Source organism: Lycorma delicatula, chromosome 5 (assembly GCF_047948215.1).
Source record: "Lycorma delicatula isolate Av1 chromosome 5, ASM4794821v1, whole genome shotgun sequence".
NCBI classification, from domain to species: Eukaryota; Metazoa; Arthropoda; class Insecta; order Hemiptera; family Fulgoridae; genus Lycorma; species Lycorma delicatula.
In genome coordinates, this window is record NC_134459.1 from 174,650,813 (window position 1) to 174,677,452 (window position 26,640).

The 26,640-nt window shown below is 32.8% G+C and overlaps 1 protein-coding gene across 1 annotated transcript in view; it reads right to left on the reverse strand.

Annotated features, from left to right (window-relative positions):
• Positions 1-26,640, reverse strand: part of LOC142325598 (L-asparaginase) — a 90,768-nt gene that overhangs the window by 30,606 nt on the left and 33,522 nt on the right. Inside the window, exon 2 of the mRNA XM_075367542.1 lies at positions 14,917-15,037. Coding sequence (XP_075223657.1) covers positions 14,917-15,037 — 121 coding nt within the window. The remainder of the gene's footprint in view (positions 1-14,916; positions 15,038-26,640) is intronic.

Consider the following 26,640-nt stretch of genomic DNA (forward strand, 5'->3'; position numbering starts at 1 on the left):
TGTATGTTTCATATTTCTGTAAGGTGATTTGCAAAGGTTAATTCTGTTGTATGAGTTTTACAAATATGTAAGAGTATTTGTCTAATTTGTCCAGCGATAACTGAACAAATTGTTTAGTTTACAAATTGTCCTGAGTCGACAGAGTATAAAATTTGAGTTGAATATAAATTATTTAAACTACATCAGCCACACTATATACGATGCAGGGTAGTTTGTGTTAAAAATTACAACAAATTTTATCGTTGTAAATTTACGTTCTCTGATTATTTTCGTTAAACGAAAATATATTTTTATATCAAGAGGGGTATAACTCAAAGGAATACAGTAATTTAAAATAACGTCTAGAACAAGGTACCGGTTAGATTTAAAGGCATCATAAAGTTGAAATAAACAAAGAAATTCTAAAAATAAATTCACATTTATATCTCAAGAAATATTTTGAAGCACAAAGTCATAAATAATAAAACACTTTAATGTATCGATAAACTAAACTGTTATTACGAGAATGTCATATCATAATATCATACAGCGTTTTGTTCAAAGCTTAGACTTAAAAGGACCGTAGCGGTACTCATTCACGCGGGTCATTTTTTTTAACCGTCATTATTGTTACTACGTTTAACAATAAAATCAATAATACAAATAAATATATCTAATTAATTAATATATAAAAGTCAAATTGCTTTAACTGTGCATTGTGCACACCTATACATAGGACCTTGTAACTCTTTCGAAAATAAAAAAAAACTCATAAATCCATGTAATTTTACTTATAACTAAAATTGGTTTAGTAGTGCGATCTAGCGGACTATTTAAAAAGTACTGCATTTTCAGATACGACGTTGTGCACTACAAAATTTGTATCAACGGTTTCGTGGTACAATATTCAAATCTCACGATTACAATTTAAAAAAAATCAAGTCAAAATATTTTTTTAATAAATTCTTGGTAGTATAAATTAATCATTTCATTTAAACAGGTGTGCGTATTCAGGATTTGCTACGGTGTAATATGGTTAAAATAATAATAAATTAAAGCTGGTAGATATTAGATAATGTGAATAAGAAAATAAGATTCACGTTTAATCAATACAAGAAGTTTATTATTTATTAATACACAGTTTAACACTTAAATAATAATATGTTTATAGCTTATACAAAAATGGTTTAGAATCCTTTAAATTGCGTTTAGTAATGGTTTTCGTTTACTTTAGTTTTGCACTGTATAACATTTACGAGTCAAATCGCTTTTAGACTGTAGCAGTTCGCGGCCAAGGCGCGACTGCCTCTCTTCCACTCGCTGCAATGAAAGGTAAAAAGGGAAGGGGAACAAACATTCACTCGAATGCGCACAAAAGCAGTAAATTTAAACTTTTATATACATAAAATAAAGTATATGAAATAAATTGATCGAATGGATATTTACGAGAAGTTCAACTGTACAGAAAAAGTACAGTCTGTGATATTTTATTTAATATAAATCTGGAGATAATAAACCTTAACGATAACTTTCATTTCTGCAGTTTATTCGATACGTATGTCCAATATCCAAAAATAGACTAAAATAAGTTCATAAATGAACTGAAATGTTTTAAATATCAAATAGAAGATTTATTGGAAAATAATAATAATAATAGCGCTATTCATCGTATGGCTATTTTGAACATACTGAAGAATCATATCGTACAAGTAATACACATGTTTCTGACAATGCCGGCGATAGTAGCCACGGCCGAAAGAAGTTTTAACAAATTAAGAATAATCAAAATTTATTTGAGATCTACAAGTAATCAAGATAGTACTCCAGATTATGTTTTATTTAAATTTACTTTTTACATATTTATTGTTTTTAAAAAAAGTTTATTTTGTACAATTTAATTTTATTGCGATAAATAATTTTCAAATAAAATTATTTCGTTTTTGCCATTAAGCTATTTAAAAAAAAGACATAAAAGGTATTTACCAAGGGCGCCAAAATTATTGTAATGGCTCTGTATGCGTGAAAATATCATATTTAAGTGAGGTACTACTGCTCTGCACTATAGAAACAATGTTTAAATGACATTTCCACAACATTGTGAATAGGAAGGTGTTACTGAAAGAGTCGATCGTGATGATTGCTGGACGAAATGCTTTTAGATTTTACCTTTGGAGCTTCATACTACGGTTACACTATTTGTGTGTAGTGTTGTAGAGAGTAACCCACCGGGTTGGTCTAGTGGTTAACGCGTCTTCCCAAATCAGCTGATTTGGGAGTCGAGAGTTACAGCGTTCAAGTCCTAGTAAAGCCAGTTATTTTTACACGGATTTGAATACTAGATCGTGGATACCGGTGTTCTTTGGTGGTTGGGTTTCAATTAACCACACATCTCAGGAACGGTCGAACTGAGAATGTACAAGACTACACTTCATTTACACTCATACATATCATCCTCATTCATCCTTTGAAGAATTATCTAAACGGTAGTTACCGGAGGCTAAACAGGAAAAAGAAAGTGTTGTAGAGAGTACTGAAGTCTTCAAAGCGAGAATGACAGGTCTGTCGTATACTTGATACACTTTGTCGCATATTATTAGAGCCAGGCTATTATCTAGCTGTTTCTAGAGGAACAACAGTAAAACCGCATTGAATTGTAGCAAAATATAAAAAAAAGGTCTTGCGCAGTTCTGGGCAAATGACCGACTTTTCATTATTTTATTTTGCTTCCGTTTGCCCCGCACAAATACAAACCCGGTCATCATGACCCTCAAAGTAGGTAATGCTGCCTAAATATGCCGATCGATATTTCTAACTATAGATATCGCACATATCTATCTAACGTTCCGACTTGCAACATCATAATGAACCGCACTTCTAACTTGCCCAAATTTTTTCGACCTTCAATTGAGCGTAACTCAAGTACGACTCGACCGATCTTCACCAAATTTTCATATGCACAACTTCAGAGCGTATTTATATTTCAGTCAAATTGATCTAGCGGCTTTGAAGATTTTCGAGCAAGGTTCTCAATCGTTTAGTATTTATTTAAAATATTCAGGATGTATGTTTCCAAAAATAAACGGTTCTGAAACTCCACAATGTTTTTATAAAAATTTGCTATTACATAAGCGGATATTTTTGAACGTCATTTCTTTGTATTTTTTCATTCAAAGCAGAGGATATGATACAATAATAAACAGAAATTTTCAATTTCAATTTAATCGTTTCTTTTATAAGCAAGATTTCTTTATAAAATTAACGCTTATTTTTTTTATTTTTTATAACCAAACTTTAATAAATTTCTAACATAATAATTAAAATTGTAAAATAAATCGGTTTTCTTTTTTTTTAATAAAAGAAAACTAATTTTCCATTTGACAGATTATAAATTCTTTTAAAAACTATTTTAAATTATTTTTTTCAGTCGATATAATAATTTCATTTGAAATTGAAACATACTTCGTATAGTTACAGTCGTAGCATTTACTCTTAGGGGCAAAAAAATCAGGATGGATCTTAAATGAGCGATTCCATTTATTTATTCTTACGAATATTCTGGAAGTCTCCAGATATGCCATGCAGCTTTCTGGATTCGAAGCCCATAGACACCCGCGTCCCTTGTTCGTGATGCGGGAATGAGTTGTAGTCTTGTACAGACACAGAATGACATAGTCGTGTAGTAAGTAACCCAACTTTCAAGAATTCTAGGATCCGCGATCTGTTATTCAAATCCGAATAAAAGCCACTGCCTTTGTTAGGATTCAAACCTGAGAACTGTTGATTTCGAAATCGGCTGATTTACGATGAGTTTTACCGCTAGATTAACTCAGCGGATCGGTTTTAGATAAAAAAAATTAAATAATACTCGTAATATTCAATCGGTACCGAATTTTCTGATCGGTGCGGTTTACGCTGACCGACGACAAATATGTCTTTCATATTAAAATTTTTAGGAAATGAACAAATTTTCCTATACTTAGTATTCAGGTTATGTTAAAAGAAAACCGAGTTGCGATATAAATAACTAACTAATGCGTACGGATGAACTCGTTGGTAGAAACCGTAATGTTTACTCATGATTTATACAGGTATATAATACTTAAAGTGAGGTAGGTGAAAATAAATTTTAAAAAATCTTTTACTGTGATCGGTACTTAATAATATATTATACATATAATGTCAGAAATGAATACGCTACTCCACAAATACAAAATGTTATTACCCTACCGTTTATCTAGATACAACAAGGGAAACCGCAGTAAAATCTTGATTTGAGAAGCATCGCAAAATATACAATTAATTATAAAATAAAAAATAGTTTGATTGAAGTCTCCATACTAATTATTTCAATTATAAGTAAATGGAATGGGATGCAAAGTTGGCGGGAGTTTATTTCTCCCTATTTATCGCAGAAACTGGACAGAGTCCCTTGCTGCTGGATGATTCTAATCGGGCGTGTTTTTAAAAGGTTTATTTTTAAATGGCGGGTCTAATTTTTCAAGTGAATTTAAGACGGATTTAGTTGCATTCCAATCCGTTGTTGAAGCAGCGTTATCAAACCCATTTTATGGGCCGACCGCGGAAGGCTAGGCTTATGAAGCCTGTCCTCCCGACGTAATTCCCCTTCAGACCGTCCACTGAAGTCCTTTCGGTGCTAACGCTTCATAGGCTAGCAGGAATACGCCACAACGGGGCACTAACTGTAAGGAGGGAGCAATGCGATCCCTACTCCGGAGGAGTCGCAATTGCTGGTTTATTTTATTTAACTTGTAAGTTTTAAAGGAGAGGTTGTGTAGAAGTTCTTCATCCACTTCTGTTATCGCTGCCTTCCAGGACGCATCTCTGCTGGGCTCTATTCCGGACTCCAGTCCGTGATGTTGGGGCGAGTAGAGGGTCTTCCTTCTTCTTCCGATGACTAATTATAAATAAATGAAGCCACTAAATATATAAAAATAAATAAAAAATGATATAATTCACAATTCAGAAGGTATTAATGAAAATTACGTGAGAACATATATATATATATATATATATATATATATATATCGTAAAAACTTGATGTGGATACCATATGACTTACTTGTACGCCTATTAAATTACATTGCACATTTTTTTTTTTTTTTTTTTTTAATGAAAAGTCCATAAAATTTTATTTCATTAATAAATTCTGATATGTTTTCATTTGTTTTTTTATTGTTATTGTTTATTGTTTTGTTGTGTATTGTTTTATTGTTTATTGTTATTATTATTGAATTATTATTTATTGTAAAAATTATTTTACTGTCAGAGGTTAATATTCATAATTATTAATAAATCAATATATTTACATTAAAAGATAAAAAATGTTATAAAAAAGGGAGATGAAGTCTGATTCGAACCGATGTGCCTTCCCTTGTATGATCAAAATACTCTTATTTCATGAATTAAAATTTTATTTGATTTTACTCTGAAACCGATGAAAATAAGTACCACTTATGATTTATCGTTGAAAAGCTCTCGATGAGGGCTTATTACTGCAGTTAATAAAAAGTCCAAAATCCAAACTTTTTGGATTTTGAGCTTTTTTGGATCTGTCAATTTTTTGGTTCAGTCGATTGCAATCAAAAGGGAAGGTGCACAACTAAATGTTACAACAGTCCTAAATCCAAAATTACAACATCCTGCGGCTAATCGTTTTTAAGTTATGCGCGATACGTAGGTACGTCTTTACGTACGTATGTTGTTTAATTGTTTTTTTAAGGAAATCTTTTAAAACGATCGATAATTTATTAAAAACCGCAATGGAGCATAAGCCAAATCATTAGACTGAGTTACACAAAAACAGTTCTGTTGCTTGAAATAATAGAGATTGAGTTTATTTTTTTAAGAATAATTAACCGTTCTTTTTAGGGAAGCTTCCATAGTCATAAATACAAACGCAAGGGTAAGTTAACGGTTTTAATTTTATAAATATCACCCTGCACGAATCATGTTTAGAGGCGCTGAACAACGATCTAATAACCAGTACCTTGAAGACCTTTCGCCTTGAAGACGATCTCGCTTTTTGAGAGGAGCCCTAAGAGATGACATTATACTTCAGATGGAGTACGTACGATAAGTATTTAATAATGTCAAAAAGCTTGACCTTTTGCTAATAAGCTGCTTCAAAACAAAACAGTACGGTTTTGATTTTATCGCAAAACAAAATAAATTTGATTATTCCACAAAAATCTATCGTCTAATAAAAACATCCCGAAATTTAATAAGAATTCCATCTGCACGGTTAGCATGTTACTCCTCTTTTGGAAGCACAGTGCCACGATTTTATTCATAAAGTGATAAACATAACAATAACAATAGAAATTGTTATCGCTTTAATAATTAGCGATCTTAAAGGTTTAACTTGAAAGTATCTTAATTAATGCCTAAGATATTTTTTAAATCTGTAAAGATATTTAAAAAAATAAATATAAAAGGAAAACTACTTTTCATTTAGAGATTGGTGGATATTTTAAATGGTGAAATAAGTTTTAAATGTGTGTGTGTGTGTGTGTGTGTGTGTGTGTGTGTGTGTGTGCGCGCGTGTGTGTGAATTCATGTGCAATTGGTTATGCTTTCAATTGCATATGTGGATTACATTATCACATGAGTTAATGTTTTGATTAGTTGGAGGTTAAATTATTAATTTTTTTTTTTAAATAAGAAAAAATCAATCAAAATAAATGTTATTTTTGTATCGCACTCTCATATAATATCTTTTTTTTATAATTATAATAATTACATCATCTTTGTACTAATGGATTTTATACTTGCTACTGGATTTTGTATTCATTACTGAGTACTGGATTTTGTACTCGCTAAAGAAAATATCATTGCCCTCTTAATCTGTAATATTTTATTCTTTATTATTATTTTTTGAAAAATGTGTTTTTATTATACATTAAAATAATAATAACAACAATATTTATAAGAATCTAAAAAAAAAATGAATTCATCAACACCGATTATTTTATTTGAATAATAACAATTATTCGAACAAATTTTCTGAAAATATTTACATTTTGTTGGTTTTAAAAATGTTTTTCTTATAATTATTCTTCCTACTACAGATTATAACAGGAAAACTGAAAAATTAAAATACATTAGTTTATTTTAATTCTTATAAAAAAAAAATCTATTTTTCATCTACTTGTGACTTCATTCCCCTTGTGACTTCTATTCCGACATGTTCATATCAATTTTCACCGAGGACTGCAGGATTATTTAATATTTCTCTTTTAATTTTAACACTGAAAACGATCGATCAATATAGTAAAAGTAGAAAATAATTATACTTTAAATCGATCTTTTCATAAGCATATTACCGGTCTTACAAGTCAGTGTCGGTAGCAGCGTTAGTAACAATCTAGGGTACTGTTTCTCCAAATTTTCAACACGCACATATATTATTTATTACTTATACGCGTTTTACATAAAAGGGTGCGCATGTAAAAACAGACTACATCGAATGTTTCTATCAAATTGAATGTTGATAAGCCACCGGGTTGGTATACTGGTGAACGCGTCTTTACAAATCAGCTGATTTCGAAGTCGAGAGTTCCAACATTCAAATCGTAGTAGAGACCGTACTTTTATACGGATTTACTAGATTACTTTTATACGGAATACTAGATCGTGGATATCGGTTTTCTTTGGTGGTTGGTTTCAATTAACCACACATCTCAGAAATGGTCAACCTTAGACTGTACAAGAATGTATTTCACTTACACTCATACATATCATCCTCATTCATCCTCTGAAGTGATACGTGACGGTGATTCCCGGAGGCTAAACACACAAAAAAGAAAAAAAAAAGAAAAGAATGTTGACGGTTTGTCGATCACGGTTTTATTTTTTTATATACAAAATCCCTGAATGTTTTGGAAAATAATTCAAGATACGAAATAACCAGAACGTTATAGAAAGATTGAGGTGTCTAGACAGGAGAACCTAAACCCACCGGGTTGGTCTAGTGGTGAACACGTCTTCCCAAATCAGCTGATTTTGAAGTCGAGTGTTCCAGCGTTCGAGTCCTAGTAAAGCCATTTATTTTTACACGGATTTGTCCACTAGATCGTGGATACCGGTGTTCTTTGGTGATTGAGTTTATAATTAACCACACATCTCAGGAACGGTCGAACTGAGACTGTACAAGACTACACTTCACGTACACTCATACATATCATCTTCATTCATGCACTGAAGTATTATCTGAAAGATAATTACCGGAGGCTAAACAGGAAAAAGAAATAAGACAGGAGAACCTGTAGTGGATGCTGTGATTAAAAATTAGTAACGGGTTTCAGGAAATAGAGAGCAACTGTTCAATGAACTAGCGAGTAGATGCTATAATGTGCTGCGTTCACGTTTGTAATTCATCTCGATTCGTTCCATCTAATTCGCATTATTAATTTAAATAAAACACAAAAAAGAAGAAATTGCGATCTGAGGACGTAAAATTTATAATTGTGTAATTTAGCATTTACGTCAGATGGCGAGTCAATACGTGTTTAATAAAACAATTTTTAAGTTTAGTTTTTGGAACGTTTCTGATAATTTTGGTGTATTTCCTGGATGCTGCAGCACCTAGTGTAGAAATTACCGAGCTCGGTTAAATCGAGTACGAGTACTAGTTTACAAATAAGGCTTAATTTTATTTTAGGATTTACTTGTACAAATTTTCAAGACAAAGAATATATATATATATATTTAATTTATAGAAAGTATTTAATTAAATATATTAATATATATTAAAGAAACTATATAAAATGCCTGTTTGTTACTCAACTATTTCAAAGTTTTGAAAGAAAATAAGGCAGATCTTTTTAACTCTACTTCGACATGTATCGATAATATGATGTTCTTTAGTCTTGAATTAGAGTAAGTAAGAATACGATGGAAATATTTAGAATTTAGGAAACCAAAAAATTAAACTATAATGATGTGACGATTAAAGCTGCACAGAGTAGTTTTAGAAAGGACCAAAAGAATTCCTTGAATTCTGGAAACCGCCCGATGTTAAAATGAGAGCTATATTGAAAAGTAATAGGTTACAAATTTAGATCGCACTGAAAATTTAATATATCCACGATCTAGTATTCAAATCCCTATAAAAGTAACTGCCTTTACTACGACTTGAACGGTGAAACTCTCGACTTCCAAATCAACTGATTTGTGAAGACGCGTACACCATTAGATCAACCGGTGGATTACCAACTGTAGCTAAAATTAAATGACATCAACGATCCGTATTTAAGAGTATAACATTTTATAAAAATTCTAGTCTGAAGATATCAAGAACAACAATATCTGATGAAAAAACTAAAATAATAAAAGCTAAACAATAAGGTTTATCTTTAATGAAATCACTCAAATACTTAATCGAAGAACAGACAAGATCTGATCAGAAAATAACCGAACATTTTTCATTACGCGCCAACGGAAATATTTAGTGACGTGTGGTTGACAGCATTGTGTTCCGCATAACTTCCTCTGTAACCGCATTTTTTTTGGATTGTTGATATCTCGTTTAGTTTTCGTGTTATTGTTATTTGGGTGCAACTTGTTTAAATGTTAGAAGCGATATTTGGAAGCGACAATGCAAATAAAATTTTGCGTGAAACTGGGGAAAACTTTTAGAGAAACATTGCAACTTTTGAAACAAGCTTACGGAGGTGATGCTCTGGGTTACGAATGGTATGCAATGTAATTTGGAAATGATTGTCAGTCAGTCGAAGATGACTCTCGAGCGGGAAGGCCTTCGACTTCTACTGATAACACCCACGTTCGGAAAATTAACGATCTGGTGAATGCAGATCGTCGGTCGACTGTCAGAGAACTTGCAGAAGAGGTTAGCATCTCGATTGGATCGTGCCATAACATTTTGACTGAAAAACTGAATATGCATCATCAAGTCGCGGCAAAGTTTGTTCCCCGTTTGATGACCGAACAGTAGGAGTGTTGTTTATCGTCAACTTCTTGAACAAGCCGATAACGATGAAACATTCACGCAAAGACTCATAACGGGAGAGGAAAGCTGGGTTTACGGCTACAACATCGAAACGAAAGCGCAATATAAACACAATGAATCGGAAAGGATCTCCACGCGCCAAGAAAACACGTCAGTCCCGATTCAACGTCAAAGTACGACGGTATCTGTTTTTTCGATGTTAATGGACTTGTGTATTTTAAATTCTTACCGCAAGAGGTGAAACAGTGAACCGTGAGTACTTTCAAGGGTTTTGGAACGGTTATGTGAAAAAATACGCAAAATGAGACGAGTTGTGGGGAACAACTCACGGTTCCTTCACTACGACGATGCGCCCTCAGATTCAGCTCTGTCATATAGTCAGTTTTGTGCTAAAAATAAGATAAGTGTCCTTCCTCAGCCTCCCAACTCGGCAAACCTGGCTCCTTGCGATTTTTTCTTACTTCCAACATTAAAATCGGCGATGAAAGGACGCCGTTTTGATACTATTGATGACAAAGCCAAATTGGTCACGAACCTTAAAGAGCATTTCGAATGAAGCTATTCAAGACTGCTTCGCGAAATGGAAACATCGCTGGGAAAAGTTTATGAATAAGGGAGGAGAGTACTTTGAAGGGGACAAGGACCAAAAATCTATAAAATGAATAATAAAGGTTAAAAAAAAAAAAGTTCAGTTATATTCTGATCAGACTTCTTACTAATGTAATTAAATCATCTAAAGAATTTGACTTTTAGTCCAGAAACGACAAAAAAGAAGAAAAGTTTTTTAACATCTCTCTCTCTTTATGGGAGTTTGAATAAAACCAAATGCTATCAGAAAATATCTTTATTACTCAAGGGATATTCAATTACGAGGTGTGTGAGAAAAGTAATGAGATTGATAACACTGCGACCGATCTGGCTACGCTATGTCTACCGGTCTGTGCTAGACCGGTTTGTTCATCCCTTCCACATACTCAGTACGAGTTTCAACTCCGTTCAGCCAACACATTATTTTTGACAGCGCCATCAGTGAAGTTGTGTTTTTGTTGTGCTTACGAAAATGGAGCATCGGAATTTAGAGCGACGTTGTGCAATGAAGATTTGTGTTAAACTTGGGGAATCAAAGCGGCAAAGAAAAGAGTGGCACAATCCGTAATCTCCTCGACCGAAAAAATGTCGAATGAGTAAATCAAAGATCAAAGCCGAGCCGATTTGTTTTTTTCACAGTAGGGGTATCGTGCATAAAGAATTTGTTCCGCCAGGACAAACTGTCAACCAAGTGTTTTACAAATATCTTTGTAAAACACAAAGGCTCAAGAAAAGAGCGATTCGCGTGAGACCAGACATTGCAGACAAGTGAATGCTTCATCATGACAATGCCTCGTGTTACACGGCCACTTCCATCACAGAATGTTTGACCTCAAAACGAATTCCTACGGTTCCTCAACCCCCCTATTCACCTGATTTGATTCCTTGTGACTTTTTCCTTTTTCCGAAATTGAAGCATGTCTTAAAAGGACGTCATTTTGGAACTCTGGAGAACATTCAAAAGACTGTGACCGACCGGTTAAAAGCCCTACCAGTTGAAGCCATCCAGCGCTGCAACTAGGAGTGGGAACAACGACTCCGCCGGTGTATAGCTGCCCAAGGGACTTTTACTTGAAGGGGATAAGGGACTTTTACTTGAAGGGGGACTTTTACTTTTACTTTGAAGGGGATAATATTGTTATTTGAAAAAAATAAAAACTTTGGAAGTCAGTCTCATTACTTTTCTCACACACCTCGTACATGAAAAGAACCTATCCTTTGAGTAAAACTTTGATGTACGGGACCCATAAATTTTCTTTGTGCTGTTTTCAGAACGATGTACTGCATACATCGTTATACATCAAAATTTTCAGTTTTAAAATTCTGTTTTTTTTTTCTTTTTTGTTAGAGGAGAGATTCGTTGACAGTCAAGATTTTTCTTTTTCTGTTTAGCCTCCGGAACCACCTTTCCGGAGGTGGACCGTTCCTGAGACGTGAGGTTAATTGAAACCCTACCGCTAAAGAACACCGGTAAAACCCAACGTGCAAAGTTTGATCCGATTAGCATACTTTTCCTTATATAAAATACTATACAACTGTACGCATAACAATATGCTGGGAAAATAAAATTACTAAACATTTCTTATTAGTAATTGAATATTAGATCATAACGTAATGATTCACTCCAAGAATACGATTAGCATTCCAATACATCTCAATTTTAAGATGTAAACTATGTCGGCAGGCTATTAATCTAAATGTGATAGCATCTCTGCCTTTTTCAAAAGGTTCTGGGTTCGAGTCCAAGTCAGGCTTAGAATCTTTCACATGCATTCATCTTTTATACTAACTATAACTGGGCGGTTATTTTTTAGATCCTTAAATAAATAAAATGTAATCGATTGTAGAATTAAAATTAAAATTAAAAATTTAATACCTTTTAAAGTTAATAGCTACAAAGTAAAACATTTATCAGTCGTTCGGCTTTTATCTTTCATTCGCTTTTAAAAAATTTTTTTTTTTACACGAGTTGTTACAATTTTTATTTTTTCCCAAAATTTCACTAATTTTCTGATCCCCTGTAAATAAATTTAAAAAATAATTTTTATTGAAGGGGTTGAAGACATAAGTTTATAAACTATTAAAAAGCACAATCGTTAAAAGTTTTATTTAATTTGATTTTATATTTAGAAATTTTTAGCTTAATCGCATCTTCAATAGTAAAATCACAAAAATAAATTTTGCTCAACAGATTCCTTCTGTTTATGTCATTATTACATTCAAGCGATGAAATTTAAATGAAAATTAATTAAAACATCTGTATCGTTTGTTCTTCAATTTACTAAACCGATGATGCGAGATGTATTTAATTTAGGTGGTGTTTTTAATAAAACACACTATTAAATCGATGTATTATAAATCGATCGGTCCATAAAATTACTGACTTAACACAGCGATAACCTAAATATTTTTGTTCGTTTGATACATACATCGTTATTAATTATAAAATTTTAGCATTGCGTAATGTACATATGTTTATGACAGGTCATATTTAACCGTTTCGTCGGAAAATAATGTTTAATTTATTTTCTATCTATTTATTTTACCATTATGACACTCTTAGAATTAGAAGGACATTTCAATTGACTGTAGTAACTTACGAAGATTACAAAAAGATGAAATGAGATTTATATCGATTATTTAAAAACGGTTGTAAATTCTCGCGATTTAAACGGTCATTTTAATTAAACATTTAATTAGAAGTCAAGGTCGTATGTTACAGAATAGTTATAGGGTAAAATACCGTTTTTTAATCGAGAGTAAAAGTAATCAAGATAAAAAATAACGCTCTTGCTTTCCCATTTATATAGTTACAGTATACAGTTTTCATAATTCGGTCAAATTTTACACGTCAGGATTTTTGCAGTTCTTGATATTTCACGACTCCCTCAAACCAAAAAAGACAATTTTAACGTGGAAAAGTTCCAGTAGGATGTAGCAGTTAGTACACGTACGTACATCGGCCTGCATTTTGTTTGATATCTTTGGACGGGACGGACCGATTCGGATGAAATTTGGCGTAATGATTTCTGTATACGGAACATTGAAGTCGTTTAATTTCGGTCACGGTTGGTCAAGGGACACTTAAATTTTCATTTAAATTAAACTCAAAGGATAAATCAATTCTTTTTCAAGTAATTTAACTAAGTTTTAGGTAGCTTAATTACTTTCTAACGGTCTTATTCAAACCTCCATACAGGAGTGGAGGTAAAAGATACTTCATTTTTGTCGTTTCTGGTCTCAAAAATCATATTCTTATTCTAATTATACGATTTAATTATATTGTTCCACTTTGGTTACACATTCAGAGAATTTCATCGAGGTGTGGGCGATAACAAGCTTTCTTTTTGCTTTTGTGTTAGTTATCATTTTTATTTTAAAATCTTGAGATTGGATTAATAAATTTTTAAGAAGGGTCGTCGATGGCGCATTTAATTTTACTTACGGTCAGTCAAAGAGGCGGGGAGATATAGTCGCCGTCGGTCCAGTACCTAAAAATTAAAAAACTCAGAAAGTAAAATAATCTTTCACATAATTTTTTACTTCCGTTCGTAGAAACGTTGTTCCGCTTAAAGCTTCCTCAAACTTTTTGTGTTAAGAAAGTCGCATTGCCGGGAAAGAGTTATGCGACTCTTTGCCGGATTTTGTAGAGAAATATGCTCTACTGTAATTCGTATTAAAAAACCATTAGCTCATTATTATCGTCGAAAACATAATTCGCAATGCGCTATTAATTTTACACTCGCTTTATACTTAATTCGTAATAAATAATATTTTATTGCGTTAAACGTTTTCCTTGGAACAGTATTTTTGCAACCCTGAAATTCAAATAATTTTTTTTTAGATCGATAGACAAAAAAGCTATTATTGTACTACGCGATAATTATTTACTATTTTAATAATTAAACCCGAATAAATCTTCAGATTATACTTCACTGCTTTTATGAACGATTATAATTATAATATAATTATTTTTGTTACATATTCTTTCTTTACACATTTAGGCGCAGCTTTAAAATTTATTACTGATTTAAAGTAACGAAACGCTTTAACATTTAATCGTATAGTTATATTTATGCAACCGTGAAATTAATTCTTTCATTTTCTAATCGGATATTAGAAATATCCAGATATTTTTAGATTTATTTGCCACAACAAGCGAAACGATTAACAGAATACACAAAATAATACCTTTATATTACTATCAGAATAAACTGAAGTAATTAACATCATTATAATCCTCTGATTATCGAGAAATATTTTGATAATTAATATTTGTTAAAATAATAGATTTTGTAATGTATATAAATATAGTATTTTACTTTTTTAAGTCCTCCTAATGATTTTTACCACGAACTTACGGTAATATTAAAGGAGCCATATCTGCCGATTCTCCAAATATGCTTTTAGCAAATTCTGCGTCGTGCATTTGAGGATTTTGACGTATACGTTTTTCAAATTCATTCGCAACCGGGCTCAAAACTGAAAAAAAAAAATACATATATTAAACATTTAAACCGTTATCTTATTACAGTTATAAAAATCTGTGCATTTTAAATGAAATATTTTCAGATGTGGAATTCTATTCTTCTTTTTATTATTATTATTATTATCGACCTAACAAATGAGTTTGTAAAAGCTATACTGTACGTGACGCGTTGTACGTTTAATTTGACCCTGAAATATCCTGTAAAATCAAAAGCTGTGATTTTCACGATTCAATAGATAAGGTAGAAAGAAATAAACGAATTAAATATATAGAATCAATATTCAAAGCTAATTTTTCGAGCTCTTGTTAACGGCCAGTGAATTTGTAGAACACGAAGACTCCGTACCGTACGGCATCAATAGACGTTTTACACTAATAAAAACAAATATTATCTGTTCTTTGCATCGAAAATTACAACAGTTGTTGCTTAAAAGTAGTCGTATTAAGTTGTCAAGTGAACGCGGGAAACCTCTTAGCAGTCGAGAGCGTCGTTTCGGGTTTAACGTTATTAAGTTGTGCGATCATCTTTTGGGTTAAACTCGGTGAGAATGCTACTGAAACTTTTCCAAAATTGAAAAGGGCGTATGGAGATGATGCTCTCTCACGAGCCCAAGTTTTTAGGTGGTTTAAAGCGTTTTCAGACGGCCGGGAATCAGTTGCGAACGATCCACGCTCTAGAAGACCGTTAACGTCAAAAAAGTGACAACAATGTTGAGCAAATCGGAGATTTGAAACGGTACGACCGGCGATTAATTGTCAGAATGATTGCGGAACAATTAATTTGAACCGTACCGTAGTCCATCAAATTTTGATAAACAAATTAGACGTGAAAAAAGTTTGTGTAAAATTGGTCCCAAAAAACTTCACTGTTGAACAGAAAAACAGGATGGAAATGTGCTGCGATTTTCTACGGCGAATTTAAACTGATCCTGACTTTCTAAAAAGATGTAATTACTGGTGATGAATCTTGGAAATTTGAGTACGATCCAGAAACAAAACGCCAGAACAAGGAGTGGCACACTTCAAACTCACCACGTTCCAAAAAAGAAAAAAATAGCAAATTAAAAATCAAAACCCTGTTAATTTATTTCTTCGATAATAATGGCATTATCGACAAGGGGTTTTTGCCTACAGGACAGACTGTAAATAAATATATTTACCGAGAAATTCTTGAAAGACTGCGGGAAAAAGTTGCCCGTGTGAGACCAGCCATCAAAGAGAATTCACGACAATGCACCTTGTCACACTGCACTCTCAATCAATGAGTTTTTGGCAAAGAAAAACATTTCTGTAGTTTCTCAACCGCCTTATTCACCTGACTTGAGTCCGTACGACGTTTTCCTGTTCCCGACTTTAAAAAAAACACCTCAAAGGACACCATTTTGGAACAGTAGAAACATTTTTAAAAATGTAACAGACCATCTGAAGGATATTCCGGTTTCAGAGTTCCAATACTGCGATGAAGAGTAGGAAAACCGTTTGAAGCGTTACGTGGCTTCCCAATATTTTGAAGGTGAAAGAGTCCATTTATAGTAGGAAATAAAACGTTTTTCTGAACCAGTCTCATTACTTTATTTACAAACCTCGTACACACTTCGTAATTAATTAAGAAATAGATAATGTTAACAGCTGTATTATTAGAAGAGAATTTCTTACATATTTCGAATTCTATAAGGAAATACCTCTTACTAAATGAAAATTACACCACTTTTATCTCGAGGAACTTCCGCTAGTAGGGAAAAACTAAGGAAAATTATAAAATTTATGGTTTTTCAATTCAGGAAACGTAAAAGTCAGGAAGTTGATTTTATGTGAACGAGATGATGTAATCGTAAAACGTGCATTTTTTCTTAGGTATCTGAGAAAAAATGCAGATTCTGAGCAAAAGAGATCGGTCATATACTTAGATGATATTTGTTTAGAGGACTTACGATCAGTTTAAACCGATTCGATACAGTGCCTATTAAATGTCATATGATTTTTTTGGTCTTCAAAACCCCATTTTTGAAGACGATCATTTTTGATATCATTGGCCCAGGGGGTGGACCCCCTGGGCCAATGTTTGGTGATTGGTGGTAAACGAATTAGATATTTTACTTAATAAGAAATTACAGCGATGTTTTGTTTTTTCGAAAAAGCCCCCCCACCCCCATTTCCACCCGCTTGGTCTGATTTTGCCCGTTAACGAACTCAACCGAGAAATTTGGACGAGACACAATTTGAAAGTGATTGCCGCAAAATTACGGCAGTTATCATGTCCACAAAGTGAAATATATATATATATATATATATATACTTTTGATCTGACGGTGGTTTTGTTGTCTGGGGGATGTGAAACGCGAAAATATGGCGAAATTTTCCGGAAGTCGAATCATGGTACCCATTATAATAGGAGCTTTCTTATGAAATCTACCTAACATATAATCTACCGTTCATTTTTTGTAAATAAATTCGGAAACAATTATCTTTTTTATACGCATCGGATGAAACAAACATCTACAGAAAAGCTGAATTTTATTCAATTCATTTAAAGATAATTTGCTTAATAAATTATACGCTGATAAATTTAATATAATCATGACCTGCAAAAGTTCAGTACAAACGATAAAAATAATTGTCCATTATTATTGAGTGTTTGTCTTCTTATGTAATAATTTTTATTCTGACACGATTTCAGTTAATATGTAATTTATTAATAATCATAACGCGGTTTTTTTTATTAAAAAAAAAAATAGTAATGTAATAGGTTATTCGCTATCCAAATATGTTTACGATGTACGATTGTGTTATTTTTAACCAAGAATTGTGTCTATGTAAGTTTATTACAGATTAAAAGCTTGAATTTCCTTGTGAAGAACAATTCAAGGCTCGATGGTGAGAATTAAATTATTTTAATTCTATAATTTCTTCCATTTTATCTCCCGGATAACAATTTTTAACTCTGTTATTTAAGTCATCTTCACATCTGTTGTTCTGTCGGCAGCAGGAAGGTCAAAACGTTTCCGTCAATTTTTAACCGACTTACGGATCGGCTAGCGAGCTCAAAATTTGCATTCATCGGGAACGACGATTCAATGCGGTGCGAACATTTTCCACGAATAAAATTGTTTTCAGTATAAAATTAGTAGTTTAAAAAATATGATTTCAAACATACATACTTGGAGTCGTCGGAGGGTAGAAGGAGTGCGGGGGAGAGAGTGTTGACTGCTACATGCTTAATATGATACTATTTTGAAATGTATTTTTTTCGATTCCTCGACTCCATGGAAAAGTTCCATTAATTTACCCTCCACCTGAGGTCGATAAGTTCTTTCTTTTGTTGAAAAATTCTTTTCCAGGTCCGTTCGGATTTAATTTTACAGAACATTCATTCCAGTTTGCAAACGATGTAAATTATCACACTCCAGTCTCTAGCTTCGTGTGGTTCTAATGTTTCTGTTAGTCATATTTGCAAGCGATACAGACGGTCATGTTCTAATTTACTTTCTCGTTTTGATGTTTCTGATCCTTTAGTTTGCAGACGATATAAACGATCAAGTTCCAGATCGCTTTCTCGCCGTTTGACGTTTCTATTAGTCTTACTTGCGAGCGATACAAACGGTTACTCGCTTGCCGTTATGATATTTCTGCTGTCGTTACCCGTGAGCGATACAAGCGATCGCATTCTAATCTATTTACGATGCCGTTTTGAATTTAAAGCTACTGTTTCTGATATACATCGTCTTGAATATTTTTATCTACTCTCGTCTCGTTAACTCGATTCACGTACTCTTTTAATTTCTTGTTTTTTTTTTGTCTCGCTCATTTTTCTTCAGAACTTTCATTATGAATTCTTTCTTGTCGAATAATTAATTTAATTCAATAATTTTATTTACGTCAGAAAATTATAGCCGTTTATATAATTTAGGGTTGTGCTCCGACTAATTAGAAAATTTTTATTATAAAACCGGTTTTTAATCGTACAATTTTATTCATATCAGAAAACGATGACGTTTAAGTAAAAAAAAATTAAATAAGATTTTTTTTTTTGTCTTCAGTCATTTGACTGGTTTGATGCAGCTCTCCAAGATTCCCCATCTAGTGCTACTCGTTTCATTTCAGTATACCCTCTACATCCTACATACCTAACAATTTGTTTTACATATTCCAAACGTGACCTGCCTACACAATTTTTCCCTTCTACTTGTCCTTCCAATATTAAAGCGACTATTCCAGGATGCCTTAGTATGTGGCCTATAAGTCTGTCTCTTCTTTTAACTATATTTTTCCAAACGCTTCTTTCTTCATCTATTTGCCGCAATACCTCTTCATTTGTCACTTTATCCACCCGTCTGATTTTTAACATTCTCCTATAGCACCGCATTTCAAAAGCTTCTAATCTTTTCTTCTCAGATACTCCGATCGCCCGACTTTCACTTCCATATAAAGCGACGCTCCAAACATATACTTTCAAAAATCTTTTCCTGAAATTTAAATTAATTTTTGATGTAAACAAATTATATTTCTTACTGAAGGCTAGTTTAGCTTGTGCTATTCGGCATTTTATATCGCTCCTGCTTCGTCCATCTTTAGTAATTTTACTTCCCAAATAACAAAATTCTTCTACTTCCGTAATCTTTTCTCCTCCTATTTTCACATTCAGTGGTCCATCTTTGTTATTTCTACTACATTTCATTACTTTTGCTTTGTTCTTGTTTATTTTCATGCGATAGTTCTTGCGTAGGACTTCATCTATGCCGTTCATTGCTTCTTCTAAATCCTTTTTACTCTCGGCTAGAATTACTATATCATCAGCAAATCGTAGCATCTTTATCTTTTATGTTTTACTTAAAATGTAAAAAAGTAATTTTGCACTAAAAAAACAATCTGATATGGACAACACATGACTTCGTTATACGCCTATTGAATTACATTTACCCACTTTTTTAAATGAAAAGTACATAAAATTTTATTTCATTAAAAATTTATGATATTTTTTCATTATTTTTTTTTTTTGTTATTAAATTATTATTCATCGTAATTTTTTATTTACAATGAGAGGTTAATAATTTAATTTAATCCTTTATTAACAGTCCCCACCCAGAGATCCGAACGGGGAACTAGTTTGCCTCCGGAATATTTTACAAAGGAAGGCGCCTTCATCTTTGTTACATGAAAATGCAAACGGCTACATTTTTTTTGGGAAAAAAACAGGCGTAGATTTCCATTGCTTTCAGCTGCGCAGTACTCAGAGGATTGAGTGATGTTGATACGGCCGTTTAAGATCTTCTGACCTACGCCCTTAACAACTATTAAAAGATCTGCTGCCCTCTTTCAGGAATCATTCCTTAGTCTGACTCTCAACGGATACCTCTCCGATACGGTTGCACCTTTCTTCCAGCTAATCTGCATCACTGAGCACTCAAGCCCCCCTCACCATCGGAAAGGTATTATTATTCATAGAGGGAACATAAAAAGTTACATTGTAAAATATTTTTGTATTCACGTTAAGGGTAATAAATTGTTATAACATTAATCTTTAATTATTATTATTTTTTAATAAACAACTACATATTTAAATACCGCTTCAAATAAAAATAATAAAGTAGAACTATTTTTAAATAAATTTATTACGTTACAAAGAAATACAATAGAAAAATAATATTAAGTTAAAAAAATTAACTAGCAACAATACGTAAAATAATTTTAAAATTCGATGGAAAATTTAATTTATTGGATATTTGCATTTATTTCTTGCTTGAAAGTAATTAAATATTTGGACCAAGCTTCGTAACGCGCATCCTTAATCGATCTTCTAAATGAGCATCTGTAATTTGCGTTCTTAAACTATTTTTAATTTTCGTCATGAGAGAAAATGTTGACTCCCAGCAGTAAGCACTTACAAAGCAGGAAAGTAAACTGCGTACATGCTCTCGTATGCGTGGATATTCAACAGCATTTTTACAAATTTACACGGGATCCTTTTTAGCGTCAAAAAGAGATTTGAGAATATTATTTTCCCCCGACTCAAATAACTCAATTTGCAGTTCCGCAGGAGCCTCGGTTATATCTAAATGCGGTTCAAATACAAATTTATAGCAGGAGTGTGCTCGTCAAAATCTGAAAATCTTTTAGTATATTTTACTATTAAAGAATCAAAAATACCTACATATTCATCGAACATTGATGGTGCGCCATCGGTGCAGACGCTGATTAAATTACCGACATTTAATTGTAATCGATGACATACTTTTCTGAAATTTTCGAAGATGTCAACTCCGCGAGTTCTTCCAGTTAGCGTACCCAGCGCAAGAACTTCTTCGTAACACTGAAGATCTTTAGTTACAGCACGAATAAAATATAAAACTTGCGCCGAGTCAGTTTTATATCGATGCTTTCATCTAAAGCGATCGATAAATAAACATTTTCATTTTGTATAATTGTACGAAGTTGCTCTGTTTCATTTTGAGCTAATTTAATCGAAAGATCGCTAATTCAATTTAAGTCGATATGTTATAATTCTTCTTAAAAGAGGCGATTGTTTGTATTTATCGACTTTTTTTGGATCTAAAATACTCGCCGCTTTAACAATACATTCTTTAATTATTTCTACGACACTAAATGGTTAGCCTCTTTTTCCAAGTATATATGTTATTTTGTAAGAAACATCAACTACAGCGGTATTTTTCTTTACAAAAGCACTAAAAGATGATGTTTTTTTATTTTTCAATTTTTGAAGCGCAGCTTATCGAAATTCACTTTCTAAATTGAAATATTTATGTTCTTTACGAGTCAAATAGTGTTTATTTGTATACCCTTTTTTCAAAGTAATTAAAATTGAATTGCACAACAAACACACCGTTTTATCTTTCACAGAAGGAAAGAAAAAAATCTAATTCCAACTTTACATTAAACGTTCTGTTTTCTTCATTTAATTTTCTTCTCTTTCAATTTAACACATGATAGAGAAAAAACGAATGTCGAATAATATCTTTAAGAAAGCGTATACTTGCTAGTAATACGATGGATCCGTGCACTAGTAAAACAATAACAACTAATTTTCACAATGAACGGTAGCAATACGAGACACGAATGTTAAAAGTACGCACAAATAACTACAGATCGCAAACACCGCAACATACACTTGAACGCTAAGTCTTCGGGAGAAGAAGAGGGAGAAGATGAAGAAGAAGGAAGACCAACCAACGGAACAGAGCCCAGCAGAGATGCGTCCTGAAGGGCAGCCATACCAGAAGCGGATGAAGAGCTTCTACACAACCTCTCCTATTTCAAAACTTACAATAAGACAAAATAACCCAGCAATTGCGACTCCTCCGGAAAAGGGGACGCATTGCTCCCTCCTTATAGCTAGTGCCCCGTTGTGGCGTATTCCTGCTAGCCTATTAAAGAGTTAGCACCGAAAGGACTTCAGTGGACGGTCTGAAGGGGAATTACGTCGGGAGGACAGGCTTTATAAGCCTAGCCTTCCGCGGTCGGCCCATGAAATGGGTTCGATAACGCTGGTTCTACAACGGATTGGAATGCAATTAAATCCGTCTTAAATTCACTAAAATAATAATAGACAAAAATTGAAAAATTAGATCCGAGATTAAAAATTAACCCTTTAAAAAAAAAACAAGCCCGATTAGAAAGATCCAGCAGCAAGGGACTCTGTCCAGGTTCTGCGATAAAGTAGGGAGTAATAGACTCCTGCCAACTTTGCATTCCATTCCATTCCATTGAACGCTGAGGGTGTTTGTGACAGGGGGGAAAAGGTAGGTTCAGACACGTACTGCTTGGTTCAAGCTTAGCTCGCTAGGTGGCAGCGGTAGTCTTATTTTGCACCTAATCCGCATTATTTCACGTGTAACAAATTTCAAAACGCTAAATGCATTTTTTTAATTCTCAGACCGTGAGAACGGAAAATTAGAAAAAGTGTATTTAATGGCAATGAAATCTGTTACAATTTAAAATAAACCTGCTGATTTACAATATATATAATATAGCAGGGAAAACAATTACAAAATATATTATTACTTATTTTTATTATTAAAGACATATCAAAATCTTATAAACATGCATAATTAAAAACCAGAAAAACAAAAATTATAACATACTTTTACCCGTCTGCCCTTCACCCCTCAGTGTTCCTCTGTATGTTGGAGAATTGACCAGGCCTGCAAGCTTGTTACAAGATTTACAAATGTCAAGCAAGGCCTGGGCACTCTATGAGTTGCTAAGCCGGATGCACGAGATGTCACTACTTGTAACACGTGAAAATAGTAGCGTTACAATTTTGCAGTAGGTGGCATTCTAACTTTTGAAATATACAATCTGTCGTTACCACGAGTAGAAACTGAAAGTAACATTCATTCCATTCTTTATTTAATTCTATTCAATTTCAAATTGTCGTAATCTATACAATTAAATATTAATTAATACAAGAGGTAGCTTTTATGAAACCGTTGTATAGTAAGTAATACTGTATACTCGTATAATGTACATTAAAATAAAATCTTTCAGACTAGAACGTTTAAAAAAAAAAAATGAATATAAAAATTGTATATTTATTTAATTATATTTTTAAAGTAAAGAATACATGTTTGTTGGCAGATTAAGTTCCTTTAATCACTTAATATTAAAAATATTTGTCCTATGTTATGAATATATCAAAAAAACATGTTAATGATGATATTAAAAGCGTATTATAGACTAATAATAAGATGTGCCTTTAAATAAAAACATTGCTCGGTTTTTATTTTAATTATTATTAGATGAAACATAGAAATAGTTATGATAAGACGTGTTTTACGCAAAACCAATGAAGATAAATTGATGAAATTTGGTATATGTGTTCTTCTTATTGTGTAAGTGCACACCATGAAAGGATTTTATGAAATTCCAAGTTTAAAGGGTTAAAATAGACTAACAATGATATTTATATATATTTTTTTTAATTTCTCGGTAACAAATGAAGGTATCGACTTGATGTTTGTTGTGTTTAATTTTCATGTAAATAACTATAAACTGAATTCTAGATTTTTCGGAATTCGACCTTTCGAAAGGATGAAGAAAGGTAAAAAGATTTTGAACGATGATCGCAAATTTCCCCCATTTTTCGACTATTCTAAACGAGATGTTCACTATTTTGGAGCTTTTCAGATAAATATCCAAAAATCATTTTCCGTTTTTTTTTTAAATTTCGTTTTTTTAAGGGGCAGGCGGCTCAACCAACATAGCCATGCCATTGTTACTGTATGTGCGAAGCGACTGGCAACACCTGCCTCCGGTTACTTGACTAAAAAACGAAAAAAGTAATTAAAATAATTTTTTTTTAAAAATGAGAAACGAAGTAAGGTTGCTTCCACGCGGTGTTCGTCGGATAACGCTAAGAACCGGGCAAAATACATTTTTATCCAAACGAATTCAACGAGATCACGTTGAAGATCAACCTCGCTCAGGGAGACCTTCGACTTCAAAATCTGACGAAAACGTTCAGCGTGTGAAGGTTCTTTTGTGAGATCATACCGTTATTTAACAATAAGGATGATGAGTGAACACTTCAATTTAAACGCTTTCACCGTAAATCAAATTTTGACAGACGATTTGGACATCCGAAAGGTTTGTGCGAAATCGGTGCCGAAGAACCTCACAATAGAACAGAAGGACAATCGAGGAAACGTGTGCGGTTGATCTTCTCGAGAGAATTGACAACGACCAAGAATTCTTCAATCGTGTGATCGCAGGTGATGAATCCTGGATATTTGAGTACGATCCTGAAACAAAGCGGCAAAGCGAAGAGCGGCACACTACGTCATCTCCTCGACCGAAAAAATGTCGAATGAGAAAATCAAAGATTAAAATCCAGCTGATTTCCTTTTTTGACAGTAGGGGTATCGTGCGTGTATAGAATTTGTTCCTCCAGGGCAAACTGTCAACCAAGTGTTTTACAAAGGTGTCCTTGAAAGGCTCAGGAAAAGAGCGATTCGCGTGAGACCAGACATTGCAAACAAGTGGATGCTTCATCATGACAATGCCCCGTGTCCCCCTCTTTTTGAGGTCAAAAAGAGAATTTTTGACCACAAAAAGCATTCTACAGTTCCTCAAACCCCCTTCCTATTCACCTGATTTGAGTCCTTGTGACTTTTTCCTTTTCCCGAAATTGAAGCGTGTCTTAAAAGGACGTCATTATGGAACTCTGGAGGACATTCAAAAGTCTGTGACCGACCGGTTAAAAGCCCTACCAGTTGAAGCCTTCCAGGAGTGGGAACGACTACGCCGGTGTATAGCTGCCCAAGGGAACTACTTTGAAGGGGATATTATTGTTTGACAAAAATAAAAACTTTGGTAAGTAAAAAGTCAGTCTCATTACTTTTCTCACGCACCTCACATAACCGTTTAAACAATCAGATAACTTCGTACTACATTGATAGTGTACAACAATTGTAATTAATGTACAATAATGCCGGATAACCAATTATTAATAATCACTTCCTTTATTTACTTTCAAAATTTACACTTCATTAAGTAAATATTACAACGAGTTATAACAATTTATGTTTTTAGTTACGTTCACATTTTAAATATATATTAAATATGTCTAGCTAGAACAATAAAAATTTAGTGATGTTGCTAATACATAAAAAAAAAATAAGTTCATATAATTAATTCTTACAATAATTAAGATCAGCTGGTTCGTTAACAAATGAGATGAAAGAAGATGACAGATGTTTACATTAAGCAAGAGGTCAATGAAAACAAATGAATCTAACAAACTGCCCGTCAAAAGAGATGTTCTTTTTTCAGTTATCTCAGATCAATGACAATGTATAAAAATAGTAATACAATAAGAATAATCTTGATATAAGAATTAAATATATAAGAATAATAAATAATCATAATGCTCATAATATTAATAACTGTAATAATATAAGTAAATATATATATATATTCTTGCAAACTTTTGCCTGTAATCTTATAGCGACTAGGATTTCTTTTAATATTTTGTTTGTGATACACCTATTGTGAGAAGATGTGGTCAATGACCCAAATTACCATGGTGTCATCGGGCTAGAAAGTGTAAACAATAATGACTTATTGCACATAGTGACCTATCGCATCTAATATATAATAACTGTGTGTTGAATGAATGTATGCGTGTGGTTTTTTTTGTTGTCTGTGTATGTGCCTACGTTTAATATATAAATGTAAATGTGCCTACGTTTATATAAATATAAATGTGTAAATGTGCCTACGTTTAATATGTAAATGTGGTATAATAATTAGTCTATAGAGCAGCGTGTTAGAAGTTTAAGAGCATAAGAGTAAGATATAAATATATTGATGTAAAAAAAGAATATTACATTGTAATAACAATACATAACATAAATCACAATTGAAAGTATATTAATAAAATACAATAAATGAATCACAATAATAAAATATAATATTAATCAATAAAATCATTATTTTAGAAATATTCTCGGTTAGTAACATGCGAAAGTAACATTGCTTATTTTTTTAAATAAGCAATATTCAACTAATTGTCAGATACTGGTAGTAACAATTTTGATTTCCGTAGAATTGGTGAACAGTTCTTACAGGTAAAAAGGAGACT